The sequence below is a fragment of the Pelophylax lessonae genome (assembly GCF_965119305.1).
Source record: "Pelophylax lessonae genome assembly, chromosome: 6".
NCBI classification, from domain to species: Eukaryota; Metazoa; Chordata; class Amphibia; order Anura; family Ranidae; genus Pelophylax; species Pelophylax lessonae.
The window spans coordinates 99,549,898-99,573,028 of NC_138773.1; the positions used below are offsets into that span (position 1 = coordinate 99,549,898).

A 23,131-nucleotide genomic window follows, 5' to 3' on the forward strand; every position below is an offset into this window, starting at 1 on the left:
TGAGCTTTCCCGTTCAGATCCTTCCATGCCAGGCATCCCTATTTTTCCCTACCCTTACCCCCCCCCCCCTTGCCTTCCCTTACCTCCCCCCACACCCCTCTCCCCTCCCGTTGCTCCTTCTTTACCCTTCTGCCCCCACTTTTCTTTCGTCCTTTCTACCTTCTTTATTATCTCACCTACATAAAAGCAAGCGGGGGAAGTGATAGACATGTTATTTATGTACCTTTGAGGTATACAAGAATGTTCCTTCTATGTCTATGTTTGTTTTGGCATTTACGCTACTTTTGTATTGTTTGAGATGTCTTCCTTTCCCTGCTTCAATAAAAACTTATATTTGAAAGAAAAAAAATTGGCTGATACAATTGGATGATACAAGCCATACAGTTGAAATTGCAACAGTATATTTCTTTTCAAATATTGCTAGAGGTCAATTTTGACCTCTAGTAATATTAAGCAAATAAGTACTATTGCAGTTTCGACTGTATGGCTTGTATTGCCCAATGAAGCACTCTTTTAATGGTTTTATGAATGTTTTTAAACTATTTTTTTAATAAACATATTTTCTTTAATTTTGTTTCACCGTCCTTCTCTGGTACCAGTAAAGACCGCAAGGTTCTAACTCTCTTCTTTGACCTCTGAAAAGTAATTGGCTAAAAGTGCATGACTGAATGAAAGTAAAAAGGAACACATCAGTGTTAATGCAAAGAATTATGGTACATTTAGTCTCCAAAATGATGACCACATGACTTTCAAGAGCACACATCTTGGCAAGAAATTGTTACAATTTGGTAATAATATGAAATTTTTTTAAAAACAGAATCATGGATTTGTTAAAGGTGTAGCTCATGGATCTCATTTATGTAAAGTACAACGGGGCTTTTGAACCACTTTATAGGGTAACTCCACTTTTATAGGGAAAAAAAAGCGAATAAAGAAAAAATAATAAAGTGCATACAATTGCGACACAAGTCATATTGTAATTAAATGTTATTAAAAATTACCTTTCCTTTTTAATATGCAGTCACTGTAATGTTTTAAAAATGCAATGCAATATGGCTACCTGGAGTTGTTCTGTACACACCCCCCGGAAACATAATTTCCTGCCTGTGTAATTGGCTCACCAATTTTCCCAGAAGTCTGGAGATAATCCCAATAGGAACACGTCTAAAGGGATGCAGGCCCAGCATATTTTCTCAATAGTGCTCTGCAGCTGCACAGCTGACAGATAATTATGAAACCACTACCATTAGACCCACTCAGCGCGTAGGCACAGAGGAACAAACAGGGATTTTTTTTCAGAGTAACAAAAGGTTAGAATCTGTAACAAAGGTTGTTATAACCCTTGCAATGTACATAGATCCCCCAGAGGAGTGGAGTTACGCTTTAAACTATACCAATCACAAACATGGGTAGTTGAAACAAAAGCATAAAAGATAAAATACAAGCAGATTAAACTTCAGCTTTAAAGGTATTAATGCAAGTTGCCTTTCTAACTTTAGCACAACTGCCCTGTTTTGTTTCTAACATTACTCACTGGCTGCCTTCACTTGTAGTCTGCAGATCCTCACTCACTAATATTTGATATTTCCAGGAAATCTACTTCCAGTGCAAGTGGATAGAACAATCTTTTAGTGTCCGTGAAGGAGTTAATTCATCCTTCACTCATACCTGAGGCGGCACAGGAAATTCTTTCAACACTCTACTGCTCTCAGCACCCCCATATGAGCTCTTGGCTCTCAAGAAAGGAGTTTCAATGAATTTTGCATTAGGGCCTAGCTTGGAATGGCACCCAGTTCCTAGATAACGAGACACTCCGATTTTTTCATTCAGTGTAGCAAATCCATCAGCTGGATGATGAGACATTTTCCATATCATTCTCCATAGCAAGCCCCTAGCGTGAGATTCCTTTATTATGTGCTGAACATTTTCTCTATACAAAAGGATTCTGCTACATATCCTCTTATGGAGGAATGGCGTTTAGCGTCCGAAACAAAGGCCTCCTATTTGGGTTTTATCTAACACCATGGTGAGCCACTATAAACTGCAAAAAGTATATTAAATGTACAAAACTAAGTGTTCAAACAGATATTCATTGTCCTTTTTTATGTCCATAAATTGGAAAAAAGGACATTGTCAGACAGATGCCGCTCATTACTCCTGTCTCTATGGGGTATTGTTTGGAAGTTACTATACAGGCCAAAATATCGGGACTAAAAACTATTTTTTTTAAATCCAGCTTATTTGTTATATCATTATGTCTTGTTAGCTGGTCTAATTTCTTTTGTGATATACAGAATCATACAGCACAGCTTTAAAGAAACACACAAAAGCATTTTCCATGCAGGAGACACCGGTACATTCTTTTGTGATTCGAGCTGTGTGTATCAAAAAGAATGTAGTCATTCAAACCCCAGCTGGACACACTGTTTTTCCATAGTTGCAGCCAGCTTTGAAGTACTGTATATAACATAGGAAAAGATATTTACTGTATTATTCCTATGGCTGGCAGTATGACTTAAATCATAAAAAAAAAAAATATATATATATATATATATATATATATATTTATATACATATATATATATATATATATATAGTTATATATCTATATATCTATATATATATATATTTTTGCTTAATATATATATATATATATATATATATATATATATATATATATATATATATATATATATATATATATATATATATATATATATTAAAATATATATATTAGGGAATTTAATCAGACAGAAGACTAGACTTACCACTTCCTTTGTGTTGTAAGGATGCTGTCCTGCTAAAAATAGTGGAATTTAAATAAGAGGAAGTTCATGGTGATAAAACGTGTAGGAAATGAGCATAGCACATCATCCATGTGATCACTGGGTGTCCAAACATTTTTCATCTGGTGCACTACAGATGACATGTTGGATTTGTATTGGATGTTGTTTCGACATGCTGTTTATGATAGTGCTGTGTTGCACAGTTTGTATGTAGATTGTTGGGTTTTATTCTGCTGGTGATACTATTAAATGCTGCACTATCAGATATTTTCCTGTCTGCTTACTTTTGATGAGCTCTGGTTGCTGACAATATCCTTGGTACTTCAGAAAATATATCCCATTATGATGTTTTAAACATTATATAGAGACCTCCTTCTAGCTGAGGTCTTTTAATATGGTGAGTACGTATTGTTCACAGGTGATGGAGTGTAGGGTTGAGCTCAGGCAGGCAGTTCAGCCTGAACCTGCCTAATCTATCCCACTAGGAAGTTGGTACTGCAGACAGCCAAACATAAGTTGCAGGGCTGTTCCCTGCATGGCAGCTGCATGTATATGCCCGCTTGTATACATGCGGCTGCGAGGCAGGGAATGCCCTAGCTACATATGATTGGCTGTGCACAATGACAGCTTCCTGGTTGGATAGCTCAGACGGGTTTGGACTTGTGTCCAAACAAACCTGAACCATAGGTGTCCCCAAGGAGGGCAAGTTACCTCCTCTGGAATCTCAACTTCCCCTTTTAAGTGGTTGTTAGGCCACTTTATACCATCCTGTCTGGTCTGTTTAATAATCCTGTGTGACCGTGCCCTTGTGTCTGTGTATGTGTTTTAAAAAAATAAGCTGTTCTTTACCAGTTTTCAGAGCGCCAATTGCCACTCATGTGACCCGCTGACTCTCTCCTCTCCCCGTCTGACAGCTGCCAGCAGTGGGTGGGGCCGAGGATTCCCCGCTAACGTCAGTCGGGAAGGGAGGAGGAGAGGCCGAGAGGAGGAGAGAGGCCACTGGTTACGTGAATGGCGATCGGCGCTCTGAAAACTTGTAAAGAATGGCTTATTTTTATAAAACACAGACACAGGGGCACACAGGATTATTAAACAGACTGGAGGCAGGATATGAAACTTTAAATGAAACTACAGCAACAGGAGGGGAGGGGGGCACTGACACAGGAGCAGACAGGCAGGGAGGGAGGGAGGGAGAAGAGAAGACAGAGGAGGACAGGAGGGCTGTGGATGACAGAGGCACTAAGACTGACCACGGTGTCGGATCTCAGCAGCCATGGTATACCAAGGTCAGTTTACAGTGGGGAGGACATAACCAGGCAGGATCAGCCAGGTATTTAACCAATTAAGCGCCGGAAGGTTTTACCCCCTTCCTGACCAGGGCCTATTTTGCGATTCGGCACTGCGTGAATTTAATGGACAATTGTGCAGTCGTGCGACGCTGTACCCAAATGAAATTGATGTCCTTTTTTTCCCCACAAACAGCTTTCTTTTGGTGGTATTTGATCACCTGTGCGATTTTTTGATCATGCGCTATAAACAAAAAAAGAGCGACAATTTTGCAAAAATAACAATATTTTTCACATTTTTTTATATGAAATTCCCCCCAAAAAAATGTAAAAATCTAAATTTTGTAACATTTTAGGCCAATTTGTTTTCTGCTACATATTTTTGGTAAAAAAAATTGCAATAAGCGTATTTTGATTGCTTTGCGCAAAAGTTATTGCATTTACTAACTAAGGGAAAGATTGTTGTCATTTTTATTGATTTTTTTTTACGAGTAATGGCGGCGATCTGCAATTTTTTTTGCGGGACTGTGACATTGCGGCGGACAGATCGGACCCCTGACTGACATTTTTGACACTTTTGGGGGTACCAGTTACATTACTACAGTAATCAGTGCTATACATATGCACTGTTACTGTAAAAATGACACTGGCAGGGAAGGGGTTAACTTTATTGGAGAAGGAGGGGTTAAGTGTGTCCCTAGGGGCATGATTCTAACTGTAAAGGGATGTGGCTGTTTGTGTAACTACAGAGATATACGATCCTACATAGCAGGACCGTATGATCTCTGCACTTACACAAGGGAGAATGACAGGCGGCTTTGTTTACATTAGCCGCCTGCCTTTCTCCCTCTGTACCGGACGATCGTGAGTGACCGCCGGTCACACACGCGGACATGTTAGGGAGCGAGCGGGGGCGCGCTCGCCCCCTAGAGGCTCACAGGCAAGCGATGTAGCCCTACGTTACTTTGCCTGTGAGGGACTGACTGCCACCGTAAATAGTCGTGCGGCAGTCGGCAAGTGGTTAATGTGATGGAAGGGGCCAAATTACACAGCACAACCACAGGCTTTAAGGGAACAGGATTAATATTTTTTTCTTTTAGGTTAACAAATGCGTTAAAACATTTTTTTTGTCGTTTCCCCTTTAAAAATAAATACTCGCGAGTAGCGGCTCGCGCGGTGGCTGACGGAGCCTTCTTGACATTGTCTAAAAAGGGGCGGAGCATGGGTGACCTTACAATTATGCCCCCCCCTCCTGAAAAAAGTTCTGCAGATGCCCATGACCTGAACTCAACCCTAGTGGAGAGTGTGGTGGTTTTCAGCAACAACATATTCCGTTTTAATTGGAGAATTTTCACATTATTGTACCATTCTGCTGGAATTTTTTTATTTTTTGGAAGTCTAGAACTGTTTCAGTGGACTCTGTTTCTGTATAATAACACAGTTTTAATTTAATTTTGTGATTGGTAATTATACATTGTGTATCCAATATTCCTAGCATGTGTCTTGAGGCAATGATCTATATTTAATCGATTTTGCTTGGTGATAGACACATTTATATACTATATACAGCATTTTACAGACAACAGTGTTACTGTATTGTGGAACAAGTGCTGTTCAATGTAGTTTTGTAATTTTACCACTTCTTTTATGTGGTAAAAAAATATATGCCTAAAGTGTTACTAAACCCACAACAGTAAAATCAGTCTGTGTATGCAGTAAGCCATGCTTGTTATACTCACTGTGGAACCTAAGGGGTAAATCCTGCACAATGTGTAAACAGGCTGTTTGATCTTGTCTCCTCTGATCCTCCCCTAATTCCACTGTCCCCAATCTATTTCCTGATACTACAGAGCCAGGGGACATCTTGCACATGCTCAGTTTGGTGTGTATTGCTGGAGTGTTTTTATTTTTTTCTTGGGAGGGTGCATGTGATCAGCACTGGCCAGGCAATGGGTCAGGGGTCCTGCATCCTGATAGGAAAGTCAGTGCAGAAAGAAAACTCCTACAAGTTTTAACCAGACACTGAGAGAAGTCACAAAACTGCTAAATACTGCTAATAAGAAAAGGTATTTAACAGTTTATTCTTACAAAAATAATTGCATTTCCATGTCATGTGTGCTGACGAGGACTAGATATAGTGAGTGTAGGCCCCTTGGTTTAGTAACACTTTAATTTGCATTCAAATACTTTTCCTTTAGAGCTTCTAACCTGGGCTGGATCCATAACTGGAGGCCCAAAATAATGCGCTTCTGGAAGAATGGCCAAACATTCTCAAAGACACACTCCTAAACCTTGTGGACAGCCTTCCCAGAAGAGTTGAAGCTGTTATGGTTCCAAAGGGTGGGCTAATTCAATATTGAACACTATGGACTAGGACTGGGATGCCATAAAAGTTCATGTGTGTGTAAAGGCAGGCGTCCCAATACTTTCGGTACTATAGTTACATAGTTAGTGAGGTTGAAAAAAGACACCAGTCTATCCAGTTCAACCTATGATGTGTGTGTGTATGTGTTTGTGTCAATAGTACATCGTATATCCCAGTATGTTGTGGTTGTTAAGGTGCCCAGCTAATATTTTTTAAACTATCAACGCTCCCTGCTTATACCACTGCTTGTTGAAGAGAATTCCACATCCTTACCACTCTAACAGTAAAGAACCCTTTACGCAGTTTAAAGTTAAACTGCTTCTCTTCTAATTTTAGTGAATTGCTGTGTGTCTTTTTAAATTCCCTCTCGCTGAAAAGTTTGTTCCCTATGCTAGGGTCGCCATTAATGTATTTGTATATTGATATCATATCCCCTCTCAAGCATCTTCACTCCAGAGAGAATAAGTTCAATGCTTGTAGTCTTTCCTCATAGCTGAAGTCCTCCAGTCCCTTTATTAGCTTTGTTGCCCTTCCCTGGACTCTCTCCAGTTCAAACACATCCTTCCGTAGGACCGGTGCCCAGAACTGGACGGTATACTTAAGATGTGGCCGGAGTCTTGTAGAGTTGGAGAATTATTGTTTTATTTCTGGAATGAATCCCCTTTTTAATACATGCCAATATTCGGTTGGCTTTGCTTGCAGCAGCTTGACATTGCGTGTAGAAGAAATCAGAATTGTATGGTAGGTCTGTTTTAAGTCCTATAAAACTTTAAAGCTTCTGAAATTCTCTAAGTTTTGAATTAGGTAAATATTAAGCTCAACCAAATTGTGTTATTAAGATTTTTCTTCTATATACCGTTGGTGTGCCTTTCATTGAATGTGCTTATTAAGGTTCAGAAGTAAACACAGATCCACAGACAAATCCGCCTCTTCTAGCATTTGGTAGAGTTTCCAACCTGTAGGCCCAGTGTGAGAGTATTTATAAATTAGTGGAGGATTCTATCAGCAGTGGCGGAGCCAGAGGGTTAGCTGGGGTGGCAATTGCCACCCCAGACAAAGTCCTTGCCACCCCTGTTGCCACCCCGCTCGCTGAAACATTACACTCATTGCAGTGGCAGAAGTAACAGGTGCAGCAGTCGCACTTGCGACCGGGCCCTGGTGTCCCGCCACTGTGGGTGGGGGGGGGGGGCGCTGACTTCTCTGGTTAGGTTATACTAGACAGAACAGGGACATTTGCTGCACAGCACAGCGGACCGCCCACACAGTCTCAGCCTGGTCCGTGCAGCTGCAGGCTGATGCCTGATGAATGGGCATTCTGTCTGAGAGCCGATCTGCTGACCCAGTACAGTGATGGGGGAGGAGCTGCAATTCTGATTGGTTGTGATGCTGAATGAGGATGGATGTCACAGGAGACACGTGGAGCAGAGAGGGAGCTGAGAGAGACAGCAATGCAGGGGGAACCGAGTGCACAGTGACAGCAAGTAAGTGTCACTGAATCTATTCCCCACCACCGCTGCTGATTTAATCCATCCCTAGCCCTGACACCCATCCCATCCATCCCCCCAGCCCTGACACTCACCCCCCCCCCTCCCCAGCCATGACACTCACCCCCCCCTAGCCCTGACACTCATCCCACCCATCCCCCCAGCCCTGACACTCATCCCCCCTCCCTAGCCCTGACACTCATCCCTCCCCTCCCTAGCCCTGACACTCATCCCCCCCCCCTAGCCCTGACACTCATCCCTCCCATCCCTCCCAGCCCTGACACTCACCCCCCCCTCCCTAGCCCTGACACTCATCCCACTCATCCCTCCCAGCCCTAACACTCATCCCCCCCTCCCTAGCCCTGACACTCACCCCCCCCTCCGTAGCCCTGACACTCATCCCCCCCTCCCTAGCCCTGACACTCATCCCATCCATCCCTAGCCCTGACACTCATCCCATCCCCCCTCCCTAGCCCTGACACTCACCCCACCCACCCCCCCCCCCCAGCCCTGACACTTGTCCCACCCATCCCCCCCCCAGCCCTGACACTCATCCCATCCATCCCTAGCCCTAACACTCATCCCACCCCCCCCCCCAGCCCTGACACTCATCCCATCCATCCCTAGCCCTGACACTCATCCCATCCATCCCCCCCAGCCCTGACACTCATCCCACCCATCCCCCCCTCCCTAGCCCTGACACTCATCCCACCCATCCCCCCTCCCTAGCCCTGACACTCATCCCACCCATCCCATCCCCCCCAGCCCTGATACTCATCCCATCCATCCCTAGCCCTGACACTCATCACATCCATCCCCAGCCCTGACACTCATCCCATCTGTCCCCAGCCCTGTCACTCATCCCACCCCCTTATCCCCAGCCCTGTCACTCATCCCATCCATCCCTAGCCCTGACACTCATCACACCCCCCCCAGCACTGCCGCTCATCCCCCTTCCCCACCAGCACTGCCACAATTGCATGCTCCAGGATTCCCATACAGCCACCTGCACACCTGACTAGGAGGGGCGACATATAAAGGAATCAATTTTCTAACAGCTAAAAGGCTGCAGGAGGAAAATAAAGAGGGTCTATTCCTCTATATGCCACCCCTCCTATCCACTGCCTGCTGCCCCAAGCTCTTGTGCCCGCAAAAAAAAATAAAAAAAAATAAAATTGTGAAAAAATAAATAAACTGGTAAAAAATAAAATAACTAAAATAAAAAAAATGACACCAGTCGCTGAACTACCAGGGTCCCAAAAGTTGCACTTGTGACCGGGTCCTAGCATTTTGCCAACGGCTGGGGGTCAGGGGGGCCCTTTATGGTGTCTTGCACCCAGGCCCAGAAGGTTTCCAGTTACGCCTCTGACTCATTGGCTGTGCTGAACGATAGAGCGTGGGCGACTCCGCGCCTGCAGCTAGTTCTCCTGACTGTGACTGAGCGGTGAGCAGCAGCGGCACTGTGAGTAGCTGCACAGCTAACCAATCACGCGTGCCTGCACACCTGATTGGTTCTCTGTGCCGCTACTCACGACGTGATTGGTTCGCTGTGCCGCGCTCAGCGCTCGGTCATGAAGAGAACTAGCTGTGGGCCAGGCAGACACAGACTAAACATGTGGGATGGATGTGCCTGTGTCAGGCTGTGTTCTTCTTCTACCTTAGGACGGTAAGTCTCTCTGGTCTCTTTATTGAAAGGGACATGGCATGCTGGTCACTACATTTATGGGGGGAGTACGCTGGTCACTACATTTATGGGGGGGGGGGGGGGAGTACGCTGGTCACTACATTTATGGGGGGAGTACGCTGGTCACTACATTTATGGGGGGAGTACGCTGGTCACATTTATGGGGGGGAGTACGCTGGTCACTACATTTATGGGGGGGGAGTACGCTGGTCACTACATTTATGGGGGGAAGTACGCTGGTCACTACATTTATGGGGGGGAGTACGCTGGTCACTACATTTATGGGGGGAGTACGCTGGTCACTACATTTATGGGGGGAGTACGCTGGTCACTACATTTATGGGGGGAGTATGCTGGTCACTACATTTATGGGGGGAGTACGCTGGTCACTACATTTATGGGGGGAGTACGCTGGTCACTACATTTATGGGGGGGAGTACGCTGGTCACTACATTTATGGGGGGAGTACGCTGGTCACTACATTTATGGGGGGAGTACGCTGGTCACTACATTTATGGAGGGAGTACGCTGGTCACTACATTTATGGGGGGAGTACGCTGGTCACTACATTTATGGGGGGAGTACGCTGGTCACTACATTTATGGGGGGGAGTACGCTGGTCACTACATTTATGGGGGAGTACGCTGGTCACTACATTTATGGGGGGAGTACGCTGGTCACTACATTTATGGGGGGAAGTACGCTGGTCACTACATTTATGGGGGGGAGTACGCTGGTCACTACATTTATGGGGGGAGTACGCTGGTCACTACATTTATGGGGGGAGTACGCTGGTCACTACATTTATGGGGGGAGTACGCTGGTCACTACATTTATGGGGGGAGTACGCTGGTCACTACATTTATGGGGGGGAGTACGCTGGTCACTACATTTATGGGGGGAGTACGCTGGTCACTACATTTATGGGGGGAGTACGCTGGTCACTACATTTATGGGGGGAGTACGCTGGTCACTACATTTATGGGGGGAGTACGCTGGTCACTACATTTATGGAGGGAGTACGCTGGTCACTACATTTATGGGGGAGTACGCTGGTCACTACATTTATGGGGGGAGTACGCTGGTCACTACATTTATGGGGGGGGGGAGTACGCTGGTCACTACATTTATGGGGGGAGTACGCTGGTCACTACATTTATGGGGGGAGTACGCTGGTCACTACATTTATGGGGGGGAGTACGCTGGTCACTACATTTATGGGGGGGGGAGTATGCTGGTCACTACATTTATGGGGGGAGTACGCTGGTCACTACATTTATGGGGGGAGTACGCTGGTCACTACATTGATGGGGGGAGTACGCTGGTCACTACATTGATGGGAGAGTACGCTGGTCACTACATTGATGGGAGAGTACGCTGGTCACTACATTGATGGGAGAGTACGCTGGTCACGACATTGATGGGAGAGTAGGCTGGTCACTACATTGATGGGGGAGTACGCTTGTCACTACATTGATGGGAGGGTACGCTGGTCACTACATTGATGGAGGGCATGCTGGTCACTACATTGATGGGGGGCATGCTGGTCACTACAAAAGTTAGGTAAGAAACTACTACTGTAGTACTGTCTGACTGTACTAGTGACTGACTGAGTAGTGAGAAGTCTGTAAAGGAAAGGGGATCTATCTTATGGGGAACCTGCCCTTGCCCAATGCCTGGTCTGCTGACTGTAAGGGGGGATCTATATGGGGGACCTCACCTCACCCTGGCCTGCTGTAAGGGGGGATCTATATGGGGGACCTCACCTCACCCTGGCCTGCTGTAAGGGGGGATCTATATGGGGGTCCTCACCTCACCCTGGCCTACTGTATGGGGGGAGGTCTATATGGGGGACATGTTGCTGCTACACTTTTCATTGGTTAAGCTGACACGCAACTCCTTCGTGCTCCAAACGGCTCCAAAACAAATCATAACGTGGCAGCACACACAGGAAACATATTTTTAGTGTAATTGAACACTTTGTATATTGACCCCCCAAAATAATACCTTGCCACCCCTTTGCCACCCCTGTTTTAAAAGTCTAGCTCCGCCACTGTCTATCAGTATACAGTCATTTAAGGAATTACTGTTTATTGTGGGTTCCAAAACCATAGGGGTTACGTTTCATCTGTAGAGCACAACTTTTCTGTGCTGTTGGTCAATAATGTGAACCTTAACTGATAAAAGCCACATCTAAAGGCAGCTTTAAAGTCAATTTTACTTCCATTAAAAGGCCATTCTCTGTAGCATTAGGTTTCATTTCATTGTATAATTCATCTGCTTTATTTATTTGGAAGCCAAATGACTGATGCATGGAAGAATTCTCTGGAGCATCACATCCCCTTTTGAGTTATTTTTACATTCTGTCTAATTAAGGCAGTGATATTTGTAAGCACGGCAGTCGGTCTGTTCTTTTGTTAACAGTTGCTTAAGCATTAGCAGTGGAGGAACTCATGGAAGCATTCTTTAGATACATGATGAAATAGACAATTTCTGAGACGGACATTCAAAACAAATTAAAGGGGAAAGAAGAATATAATTTGATAAAGTACTTAGAAAACCACACATATGTAAATAATGAGAAATATTAGAGGTTTTTATGCTCTGAACATTCCTAATCTTCAATGGTATCAGACAACCTACGGATGGCCAACTCAATTAGTACCCAAGGGTGTGTTAGGGTGCAAAATGAGAGCACTGGAAAATCTTTGCAGCAGATAGTCAATGATTCTCTCTGCCATAAAGAAGAATGGGTACTGAATTTATGCAACTCCTAATCTGTGGCTAGAACCAAAACTTGCAGCTGGACCAGGCATAGGGAACATATCAACATTATATAATAACTACTGGTATCTCCCTTTTTCTGAATGAACTTGAGTCTCCAGAAATACAGACACACATCATACCTCATTTCAAACTTTTTTCTATTTTTGAGCATAATACCCAACCAGGGCCGGACTGGGAATAAAATTCAGCCCTGGAAAAAATGTCATACCAGCCCCATTGGATTTATTGTATCGGCCCAACGGCATAGCGACATTATTTCCTTGTTCATAAAAGGGAAAACCATGCATTTTAAAGCAAATTTGAAGAGTGTATTATCATAGATAAGATAGATATGAAAGCATATAGTGCTTTATATATAAAAGAGCAAATTCTAGTTAAAAGTGGTAAAAGTGCGGACATGGTACAGGACATGTCAGGGGCTGTGCGGACATGGTACAGGACATGTCAGGGGCTGTGCGGACATGGTACAGGACATGTCAGGGACTGTGCGGACATGGTACAGGACATGTCAGAGGCTGTGCGGACATGGTACAGGACATGTCAGAGGCTGTGCGGACATGGTACAGGACATGTCAGAGGCTGTGCGGACATGGTACAGGACATGTCAGAGGCTGTGCGGACATGGTACAGGACATGTCAAAGGCTGTGCGGACATGGTACAGGACATGTCAGAGGCTGTGCGGACATGGTACAGGACATGTCAGGGGCTGTGCAGACATGGTACAGGACATGTCAGGGGCTGTGCGGACATGTTACAGGAGATGTCATAGGCTGTGCGGACATGGTACAGGAGATGTCAGGGGCTGTGCGGACATGGTACAGGAGAGGTCAGAGGCTGTGCGGACATGGTACAGGAGATGTCAGAGGCTGTGCGGACATGGTACAGGAGATGTCAGAGGCTGTGCGGACATGGTACAGGAGATGTCAGAGGCTGTGCGGACATGGTACAGGAGATGTCAGAGGCTGTGCGGACATGGTACAGGAGATGTCAGGCGCTGTGCGGACAGTGGAAGCGATGGTGATGGTGAGGGGGTTGGGATAAGTGGCAGCAGGGGTGGTGGGATCGGTGGCAGCGGTGGTGGTGAGGGGGGTGGGATCAGTGGCATCAGGGGTGGTGGTGAGGGGTTTGGGATCGGTGGCAGCAGGGGTGGTGATGAGGGGGGGTGGGATCGGTGGCAGCGGTGGTGGTGATGAGGGGGGTGGGATCGGTGGTAGCGGTGGTGGTGATGAGGGGGGTGGGATCGGTGGCGGTGATGGTGATGAGGGGGGTGGGATCGGTGGCAGCGGTGGTGGTGATGAGGGGGGTGGGATCGGTGGCAGCGGTGGTGGTGATGGTGATGAGGGGGGTGGGGTCGGTGGCAGCGGTGGTGTTGATAAGGGGGGTGGGATCGGTGGCAGCGGTGGTGGTGAGGGGGGTGGGATCGGTGGCAGCGGTGGTGGTGAGGGGGGTGGGATTGGTGGCAGCAGTGGTGGTGGTGAGGGGGGTGGGAATCGGTGGCAGCGGTGGTGGTGTTGAGGGGGATGGGAATCGGTGGCAGTGGTGGTGGTGGTGAGGGGGGTGGGAATCGGTGGCAGTGGTGGTGGTGGTGAGGGGGGTGGGAATCGGTGGCAGTGGTGGTGCGGAGGGGGGGTGGGAATCGGTGGCAGTGGTGGTGGTGGTGGTGAGGGGGGTGGGAATCGGTGGCAGTGGTGGTGGTGAGGGGAGATTGGTGGCAGTGGTGATGGGGGGTGCCATCCTCCCCACCGCCACTGCTTCCCTCCCATCCTATTAGGGATAAGATCTGTGGGGTGGTGAGATCAGCAGGGGGCAGTGGTGGTCTGGTGGAGGTCAGAGGATGGGATCAATAATTACACTGCAGTCTGCTGATTTTTATTACTTACTTGGTCAGACGGTAGGACTAATGCTGCTGGGCTGGCGTCTGTGTATTGGGTCTCTCTCTCAGCGCCGTCACCGTGACCGTCCGTCTTGCTGACAGTTACATGATCCACCGCCGGCCGGTGTTCCGTGAGCGCCGCGCAGCCGCTCCCGCCAAATCTGACGTCATGCCGCTCATAGCGGCTGACGTAGTAAAGACTTCACCAGGGCTGCAGCGGGCATCAATAGCGGCCGCGTCTTAAAGCGGCCACAATAGCGGCCGTGTCTTAAAGCGGCCACAATAGCGGCCGCGTCTTAAAGCGATCACAATCTTAAAGCGGCCCCAGGGCCGGCGGCCCACCGGGAAATTTCCCGGTATCCCGGTAGGCCAGTCCGGCCCTGTACCCAACATGCAGCAAACATGTTTGTATGAAATGGAGATAGGACAACATAGACCAGTGGTCAACTCCGGTCCTCTGGACCCACAAACAGGTCAGATTTTAAGTATTACCTTGGGGAGATGCAGACTAGAATACTGCTATTACTGAGCAGCAAATTATATCACCTCTGATGTATTTCAGTTATCTTGCAAACATGGCCTATTAGTGGGTCCTGAGGACAGGAGTTGAGAACCACTGGCATACACTTATATGACAAGGGACTGTGCCTCTTTAATAAAATACTGTCCCTTATGAATTTGGAAATAAACCTATCTTACCCTCTTAGCAACTGCCCGCCGCAGCTTTCCTGCGGCAAGTCGGCTCTGTCCTGCTCGCGCCCAATCGCCACAGCAGAAGTCAATTAGTGGGTACGGCGGCCGTGATTGCCGCCGGGCACCCGTGATCGCTCCTCGTGGAGACAGAATGGCTGTCTGCCGTTGTAAACACGGCAGACCGCTGTTGTGTCAGTTATGAACACAGGGATGCTGTGTTCCTCTTATTTAGGATCACAGGTCTCCGTGTTAATGCAGAAAGCCCACCCCCCACAGTTAAAAGCACCCCCTAGGGACACATTTAACCCTTTGATTGCCCCTTGTGTTAACCCCTTCCCTGCCAGTGTCATTAGTACAGTAACAGTGCATATGTTTAGCACTGATTACTGTAGTAATGTCACTGGTCCCCCCAAAAGTGTCATAAATGTCAGTTAGGTGTCCGATCTGTCCGCCGCAATGTCTCAGTCCCGCTAAAAATCGCCGATCGTCGCCATTACTAATAAAAAAATAAATTAATAAAAATGACATTCATTTTTACCCTAGTTTGAAGACGCAATAACTTTTGCACAAGCCAATCAGTATACACTTATTGGTATTTTTCTTTTTACCAAAAATATGTGGCAGAATACAAATTGGCCTAAAATGCTGAAAAAATTAGATTTTTAGATTTTTTTTTTATTGGGAATGTTATATAGGAGAAAGTAAAAAATATTGTTTTTTTTTTCAGAATTGTCGCCCTTTTTTTTTTTTTTCCAAACAAGCTGTCGCCCTTTTTTTTTTATAGCCCAAAAATAAAAATTGCACAGGTGATCAAATATCACCAAAAGAAAGATCTACTTATGGGAAAAAAAGGACATCAATTTTATTTGGGTACAGCGTTGCATGACTGTGCAATTTTCAGTTACAGTAACGCAGTGCCGAATCGCAAAAAATGGCCTGGTCATTAAGGGGGCAAATCCTTCCGGTCCAGAAGTGGTTAAGGTAAACTGTGTGTACTTTTTTGACTCAAGTTTAGGCCTGGATAGCCTTTATAGTTTACTAAATGACTAGGGGTTGCTCTGTTCATTATATTTAAGTGTACCTGTCCTTTGATATTTTTACATTTATTGCTGAAGCTAGAACAGCCCAAACCCTAAAAGGGTTAATGCTAGGCAATAATCTGATGACACATCAGCCTTGCCAACCCACTGCGCTTCTCTGTTCTCCCCTCTAATAAGATCTGAAGGGATAAGTCTTCGGAAATCATATCCACAAAGCTGCCAGTAGTGATGAATGGAGCAGAACACAGACATGTAATGCAATAGGCTAGCACACTGGCCCTGATAAGCTTATAGATGCTCATAAACAGAACCGCGTTAAGTGCTATATATCCATTAGGTGGGAATATATCAATTTCTCCATTACTAGATCTAAGTCTACTAATAGAATGCATTTCCATCAATTACTTCAATATGCCACATGCTGTACTTTTCCTGCACAGTCGTCTCGAGGATTTGTGTTTCCGAAGAGAAACGAGAACTTAAAATATAACCTACAAAGCATATTTAAGATGGATGTAACATGATGCATTTTATTTGCAGCTGAAACTTAGTTGTTTTTTTTATTGCCAACCACTTCGGCTAAGTATTAGACATTGGTCTAGAATAAGGTGACCAGATTTTTTAAATGAAATCCGGGGACATATTTGTTTTTTTAATTGGCAAATGGCACAGGACTGCATAATACACAGAGCGCTGGGTAGAGGACTGCATAATATACAGAGCACTGGGCACAGGACTGCATAATACTCAGAGCTCTGGGTACAGGACTGCATAAAACACAGAGCGCTGGGTACAGGACTGCATAATACTCTGAGCGCTGGGTACAGGACTGCATAATACACAGAGCGCTGGGCACAGGACTGCATAATACTCAGAGCTCTGGGTACAGGACTGCATAATACACAGAGCGCAGGGCACAGGACTACATAATACTCCGAGTGCTGGGTACAGGACTGCATAATACACAGTGCGCTGGCTACAGGACTGCATAATACACAGAGCGCTGGTTACAGGACTGCATAATACACAGAGCACTGGGCACAGGACTGCATAATACTCAGAGCTCTGGGTACAGGACTGCATAATACACAGAGCGCTGGGCACAGGACTACATAATACTCTGAGCTCTGGGTACAGGACTGCATAATACACAGAGCGCTGGGCACAGGACTACATAATACTCTGAGCGCTGGGTACAGGACTGCATAATACACAGTGCGCTGGCTACAGGACTGCATAATACACAGAGCGCTGGTTACAGGACTGCATAATACACAGAGCGCTGGTTACAGGACTGCATAATACACAGAGCGCTGGGTACAGGACTGCTTAATACACAGAGTGCTGGGTACAGGACTGCATAATTCAAATAATGCTGGGCACAGGACTACATAATACACAGAATGTTGGGCACAGGACTACATAATACACAGAATGCTGGGCACAGGACTACATAATACACAGAGTGCTAGGCACAGGACTGCATACAGTAATATACAGGAGGGTGTTAGGTATAGAGTACAGGGTTCAGAGGTTTGCTATATACAGAGGAAACTTCTGCCCCCATATCCATAGCTCCCCTCTGCACCATTCTCTCACAGATTGTCTCTGCAGCCACCTTTTATCCCTTCCCCCACAACAGCTAAACTCTCCATCTCTTGATGCAGCTCTGACCCCCTGCTCCACTGCCCTCACCTGTGTTCAAACAGACCCCCCCCCCCCATCTACTCATCTCCCGTTCTCAGCCCTCCACACGGTCATTTTTTGGCTCTGCCTCTCCTCCATTGAACAGCAGGAGCAGCAGTAAGATCGTCCAGCAGGGGGCGTCTACATCTGAGCCACCAGGCTGTTTCTCAGCCAGCATAGGATGTCCTATCTACAATAATCTGGTACTGAATCCAGGGACAAAACCGGGGGCAGACTTGGACCAGGGACAGTGTCCTAAATCCAGGGACTGTCCCCGGAAACCAGGAACGTCTGGTCCCCCTAGTCTAGAATGGGTGTTGCCATGCGATAAAGGACTGCAAGCAATTAAACAGAATACTAGCTTGTGGATATGGAACTGTGTTTAATGAGATGCTCTGGTATATGAAGCACACAAGCCCTATATTAGTGCAGGCAAACAAACAAGAGTTTGACAAGAGTGGTGAAACAATAATTTTTGATAGTAAAACTGCCTACAGAGTACTTTATGAAACAAGATCTGTATGAGATATATCAATATCTTGTATTAAACTAGAATAGAGTGAATATGAGCAGCCCACCGCAGTAGCATAAAGAAACAGAACAAGCCTTCTGGCAAATGCTAGCACTGTCAGTATGCCCCCCAAAATATAAGGAACATTTTATTAAGCCAAAATAATGCTGTGCTCTAGGTTGGAACAAAGCACTCTGCATGTTTATCAAGAACACTATCACAAAAATAAACCCATATCATTCTCATTTGGTAATCCTCATCTTTAAGTCCCCATATCTGAAGTCTGCAGGAAAAAAATGAACCAAGCTCTTTTCTGATAAGTAAACGGCTAAATGCAATAGATAGATTCATTAGGGTTACAATTTATGAGTTCCTCCGGTGGGGTGGGGTGCTTTTCATGGGTGCCCCATGTATGATACCACTACCCCAGTAAGGAAGTACCGAATATCCTTATCAGGTTAGATTGGTAAGTGATCCTCTGGACTGTTTTATAGCACAAACCCCAAAAACATAAGCGCTCTATAGGCTGAGAAGAGAAGGGCATATGCAGGGGTAAGTTCTGGTTGAAATGTCCATAAAGTTCAAGCATGGGCTGAGCTGATTGCTGGACAATGGACAAATACTGGCTGTAGAAAGCTGCAGGCTCTGATGAGAGCTAGAAGAAACTCTGTGGAAATGTACAAGAGAGAAAGAAGAGCAGTGCCATCTAAGTGCAGTATAAAAGATGCGTTAAATAACAGCAGACAAATGCAAACTCACAGGATGGGCATGATAAACTGGCATGTAAAGGGTTTATCCACTCTAGTGGGAGGATGAGCAGTGGGGATCCAGGGAATCTTTGCTGGTTCCGGCTGTGATAGTGGTTCCCAGCACTTTCAGGCACGCGGTGTCCATCAGAGAAGAGCCGGAACCAGCGAAGATTCCCAGATCCCCACTGCTGGTCCTCCCACTGGAGTGCATGAACCCTTTACATGCTGGTTTATCATGCCCATCCTGTGAGTTTGCATTTGTCTGTTGTAATTAAATGCATCTTTTATACTGCACTTAGATGGTGCTGCTCTCCTTTCTCTCTTGTCTGGACTGCTTTATACCAGTTAACTAACTGAATTTTTTTACTCCATGATGGGAATAATGGAGTCCAGTTCACATTTTTTCATTATTCACGTGGTTTTGGAGGAACGCACCATGCACTTATATATGCTGTTACCACTGTCGGATATATCAGCAAATCATTCAAATTCGAATTTCGGAAAACAAAATATTGTTATATACTTTCTATTCTATTATTTTCTATTGATTATTTAATTATATTCTATTATTTTTTATTCTATTCTTTTCTAGTCTATTTAAAATTCGAATTTGGAAGATAGTTATATTCATTCTATTCTATTCTATTTTTTTAAATTCCATTCTTTTCTTTTCTATTCTAGTCAATTATATTCTTTTATTTTCTATTCTATTCTAATCTATTCTTATTTTTTTCTATTCAAATTCAAATGTATTGTATTCGAATTTTGGGAAATGGTTATATTATTTTTATTCTATTTTATTATATTGTTTTTTTTTTAATTATATCTTTTATTTTCTATTCTATTGTATTCAAATGTATTATAATTTGAATTTATTCTATTTAAAATTTGAAAGTTATATTCTTTCTATTTTATTGTATTCTATTCATTGCTATTCCTTTATTTTCGATTCTATTTTATTCTGTCTTACTCTACTCTTACTTTTATTTTCTATTCTATCCCTTTATTTTCTATTATATCCCTTTAATTTCTATTCTTTTATTTTCTATTCTGTTCTCTTTTACTCTACTCTACTATATTCTATTCTTTTATTTTCTATTCTATTATTTTCTTTTTTTATTCTACTCCTTTAGTTCCTTTTCTATTTTTTTATTTTCAGAAATTTGAATTTGATCTGAAAAGGATTCGGAAAAATACATGAATTAAAGTTGAAAACTATTTGAATTGAAATTTCGCCCAACATTTTGTTTAGTTATTTTGGAGTCGTTTAAATGTGTGGCTATTGTAATTCGGAAATTCGGATACATCCGAATTTCCAAATAACAAAAAATGTGCCGAATTTTAATTTGGAAGGAAACCAACTGGACATGTCTAGCACTTAGCAGGGGGCAGGGGCCAGACGTGCCAGCGGGGAGGAGGATCTGGGCTGCTCTGTGCAGCTTACAAAGGTAAAATTCCTTGTGCTAGAAGCTCACTGCAATGTCGGACCTTTGCTCTCACACAGAAGCAACATTCCCTCTCTCCCCTGCACACTGCTCCAATCAACAGAGCTACGCAAGGAGCTACAGTGCTGTTGAAGGCGCAACTGCATTACTGTAATAAATCCATTGACTTCAGCTCGCCTTAAACATATTAGACTTCAATCATAGTTAGTCAGAAGGACTGAAGATTATTAATGGCAGGTTTTAATGTGTTAGCTGAACTTTGCATGTTGTTTTCTGTCATTGTATGGGCTTGCAATGTTATATAACACATAATATTTTATTAAAGCTTTACATACTCTGCTTTTTTGCGCTTGTGGTATGACCGCCTCCATGGATTCCTCCATGTTTTCCTTTTCGCAAGAGATAAGTCTGGGAGGAAAGCTGCCAAGGAACCTTCTATCTGATCTGGCTTCCCGCACAAAGCGTGTTCCGTTGAGCAGTAGTAAGAACATTCTCCATAGAAACAAATGTTGTTTGCTGTAAGAAAATAAAACTAACATTATTTTCATTGAAGATAAATATACAAAACAAATATGTTCAACAAGTCAAAAAGCAGAAACAGTAAAAACAATTACATATCATCAAAAAAATGACTTGTTTTTAAAGTAAACCATGAAATGGATATTGTTCTGTAAAATAGAAAGAACAAGTACTACCAAAGTGCAGTCATTTGCAATGATATTGTCACCTTCTTTTAAAATCCAAACCCTGGGCAAAAAAGATTAAAAAAAATCCCATTGCAGTGGGGCTGTGCAGTGGAGCTGGGCCCGCACTGCACGGGTCAACTGCTCATTTAGTCTAGGGGGTGAGGAGAAAGCTATATATTTACCCAATCCTCCCTTCTACTGGCAAAGGCGCTCCTCCACGATCCAGCAGTGGACTGTTCCTGATGTCCTCACATCTAGAGCAGGTCTATGGGCAAGATGACATCAGGAATGGAGACGCTTGCTTTACAGGCTGGTGTCTCATATAAAGTCCCAATTTACCTTTACCATCTATACTATTGGGATGTGGGTGTGTGTCTCCCAGCTGGTCATTTTTTAGTTTGCACCCTATGGCTTTTACATTGCCCTTAAGGGCCATACACACTATAAGATTTTCTGAAGACTTTTTCCTTCAGATTTACCTTTTCTATGTAGTTCAAGGGCCTGCCAGATTGCATACAAATTTAAAGTGTTTAGGTTTGACCTCATATTATATGGTTTTGGTAAATCTAAAGGAAAAAATCTTCAGAACATCTTATAGTGTGTATGGCCCATTAGTTTTTCAATACCAGTCATGGCTGGGAGCAGGTTGGGGGAGGATTGGGCCACCTCCAAGCTCACCTGTTTCCCATCCATCCATTAGCATTCATGTACTCCCATGTTTGAGACACTCAGGTTGAGTAGTGTTAGGAAGTGTTAGGACTGCAAGATACACAGGGTGCCGTGGAGTGGCCTGCAGCTTATACATGCATTTGCAAATGTGTGTTAACTAAACCCCTGTTTTTAACCTATTATGTTAGACAGGCTTATTTGGTTTGTCAGCAGACTGGTGGGTAAGTATAGCAAACTAAGGGCCGGTTGGTTTCCACACACACACACACCTTCTTTAATCCCCTTTTTCTCTTCAGTTTTGTTAGATGACATCAGGAATAGTCCACTGCACAATACCACTAGACAGTGGTGGGGGGGGGGGGGCAGAAGTCGCAAGGACCAGTCTTGTGTAGGGAGGATCAGAGGATTACATTGGTATACCACCGTTCTCTAATCCACTAGCCAAAAACAAGTTGTTGACCCGTACAGTGCAGGCACAACCCCACTGCTTGGGAAAACATTTCTTTGTCTGGAGATGGGCTTTAATCTTTTCTGCATATCTGTGCTGATAGCATGCACCTTCTTTGCAGCAACTTCCTGTCTACATGCACTTACTCCAGAAATGGCTGGACATCCTTAGGGCCAGTGTCGACAGGCTTTTGTTCATTTTAGAACTGCTTGTCTCCCCATGCAAGTCTATGAAAATGCAATAGCAGCTTGAAGCAGATCAAATGTAGGTCAGCAACGCATAGAAGTGAATGAGCCCTTAAGGCAAAAGGGGTTACTTCCAATGCATGCCTGCTCTCGATTTATTCATTATACAAATCCTAGTATGGAAGCTCAACTGGACAAAGTTAGGGATTACCCATCTAGGAGGTGCCTTGGCGCAGCAATGTGGCTTCACATACTGTATATTTGCAAACATATTTAACAAAACCTTTATAGTATGTGTGCTGCTCCTCTTTCAGTAGGATAATGCACACTGCCACACTGAAAAAATGGTTTGTGAATGGTTTGAGGAACACAACAACGAGTTTGAGGTGTTGGATGTGCTGGTCCCACCTTGCAACTTACAAAACTTAAAGTGGATGTAAACCCTCACATACTGTATATCCAGTGAAGTGAACAGCCTCAGATGATATACAGAGATGAAACTAATCTCCCTACATACGTTTTACATGTTTATCTGCTCTCTTCAGCTTTCTATATTTAGTAGAAAGTGCAGATCGTGTTAGAAATGTTTCTTCCTGTTTCAACAGTGGCAGGGGAACCTCGGCATACACTGTGTGTGAGCCCATTGGAGAAAAGGCTCACCCCCCCCCCCCCCCACATAGGCAGAGGAATGAAGAAACTTACAGAGCTGTGTTGTGAATAGACAAGCTCTCTGCTTACCTGTCTCTTAGGCTC

The 23,131-nt window shown here is 44.5% G+C and overlaps 1 protein-coding gene across 1 annotated transcript in view; it reads right to left on the minus strand.

The window, feature by feature from the left end:
* The window catches only part of FAM20C (FAM20C golgi associated secretory pathway kinase), a 303,400-nt gene that overhangs the window by 19,206 nt on the left and 261,063 nt on the right, over positions 1-23,131 (minus strand). The window contains exon 6 of the mRNA XM_082260651.1: positions 20,726-20,906. Coding sequence (XP_082116777.1) covers positions 20,726-20,906 — 181 coding nt within the window. The remainder of the gene's footprint in view (positions 1-20,725; positions 20,907-23,131) is intronic.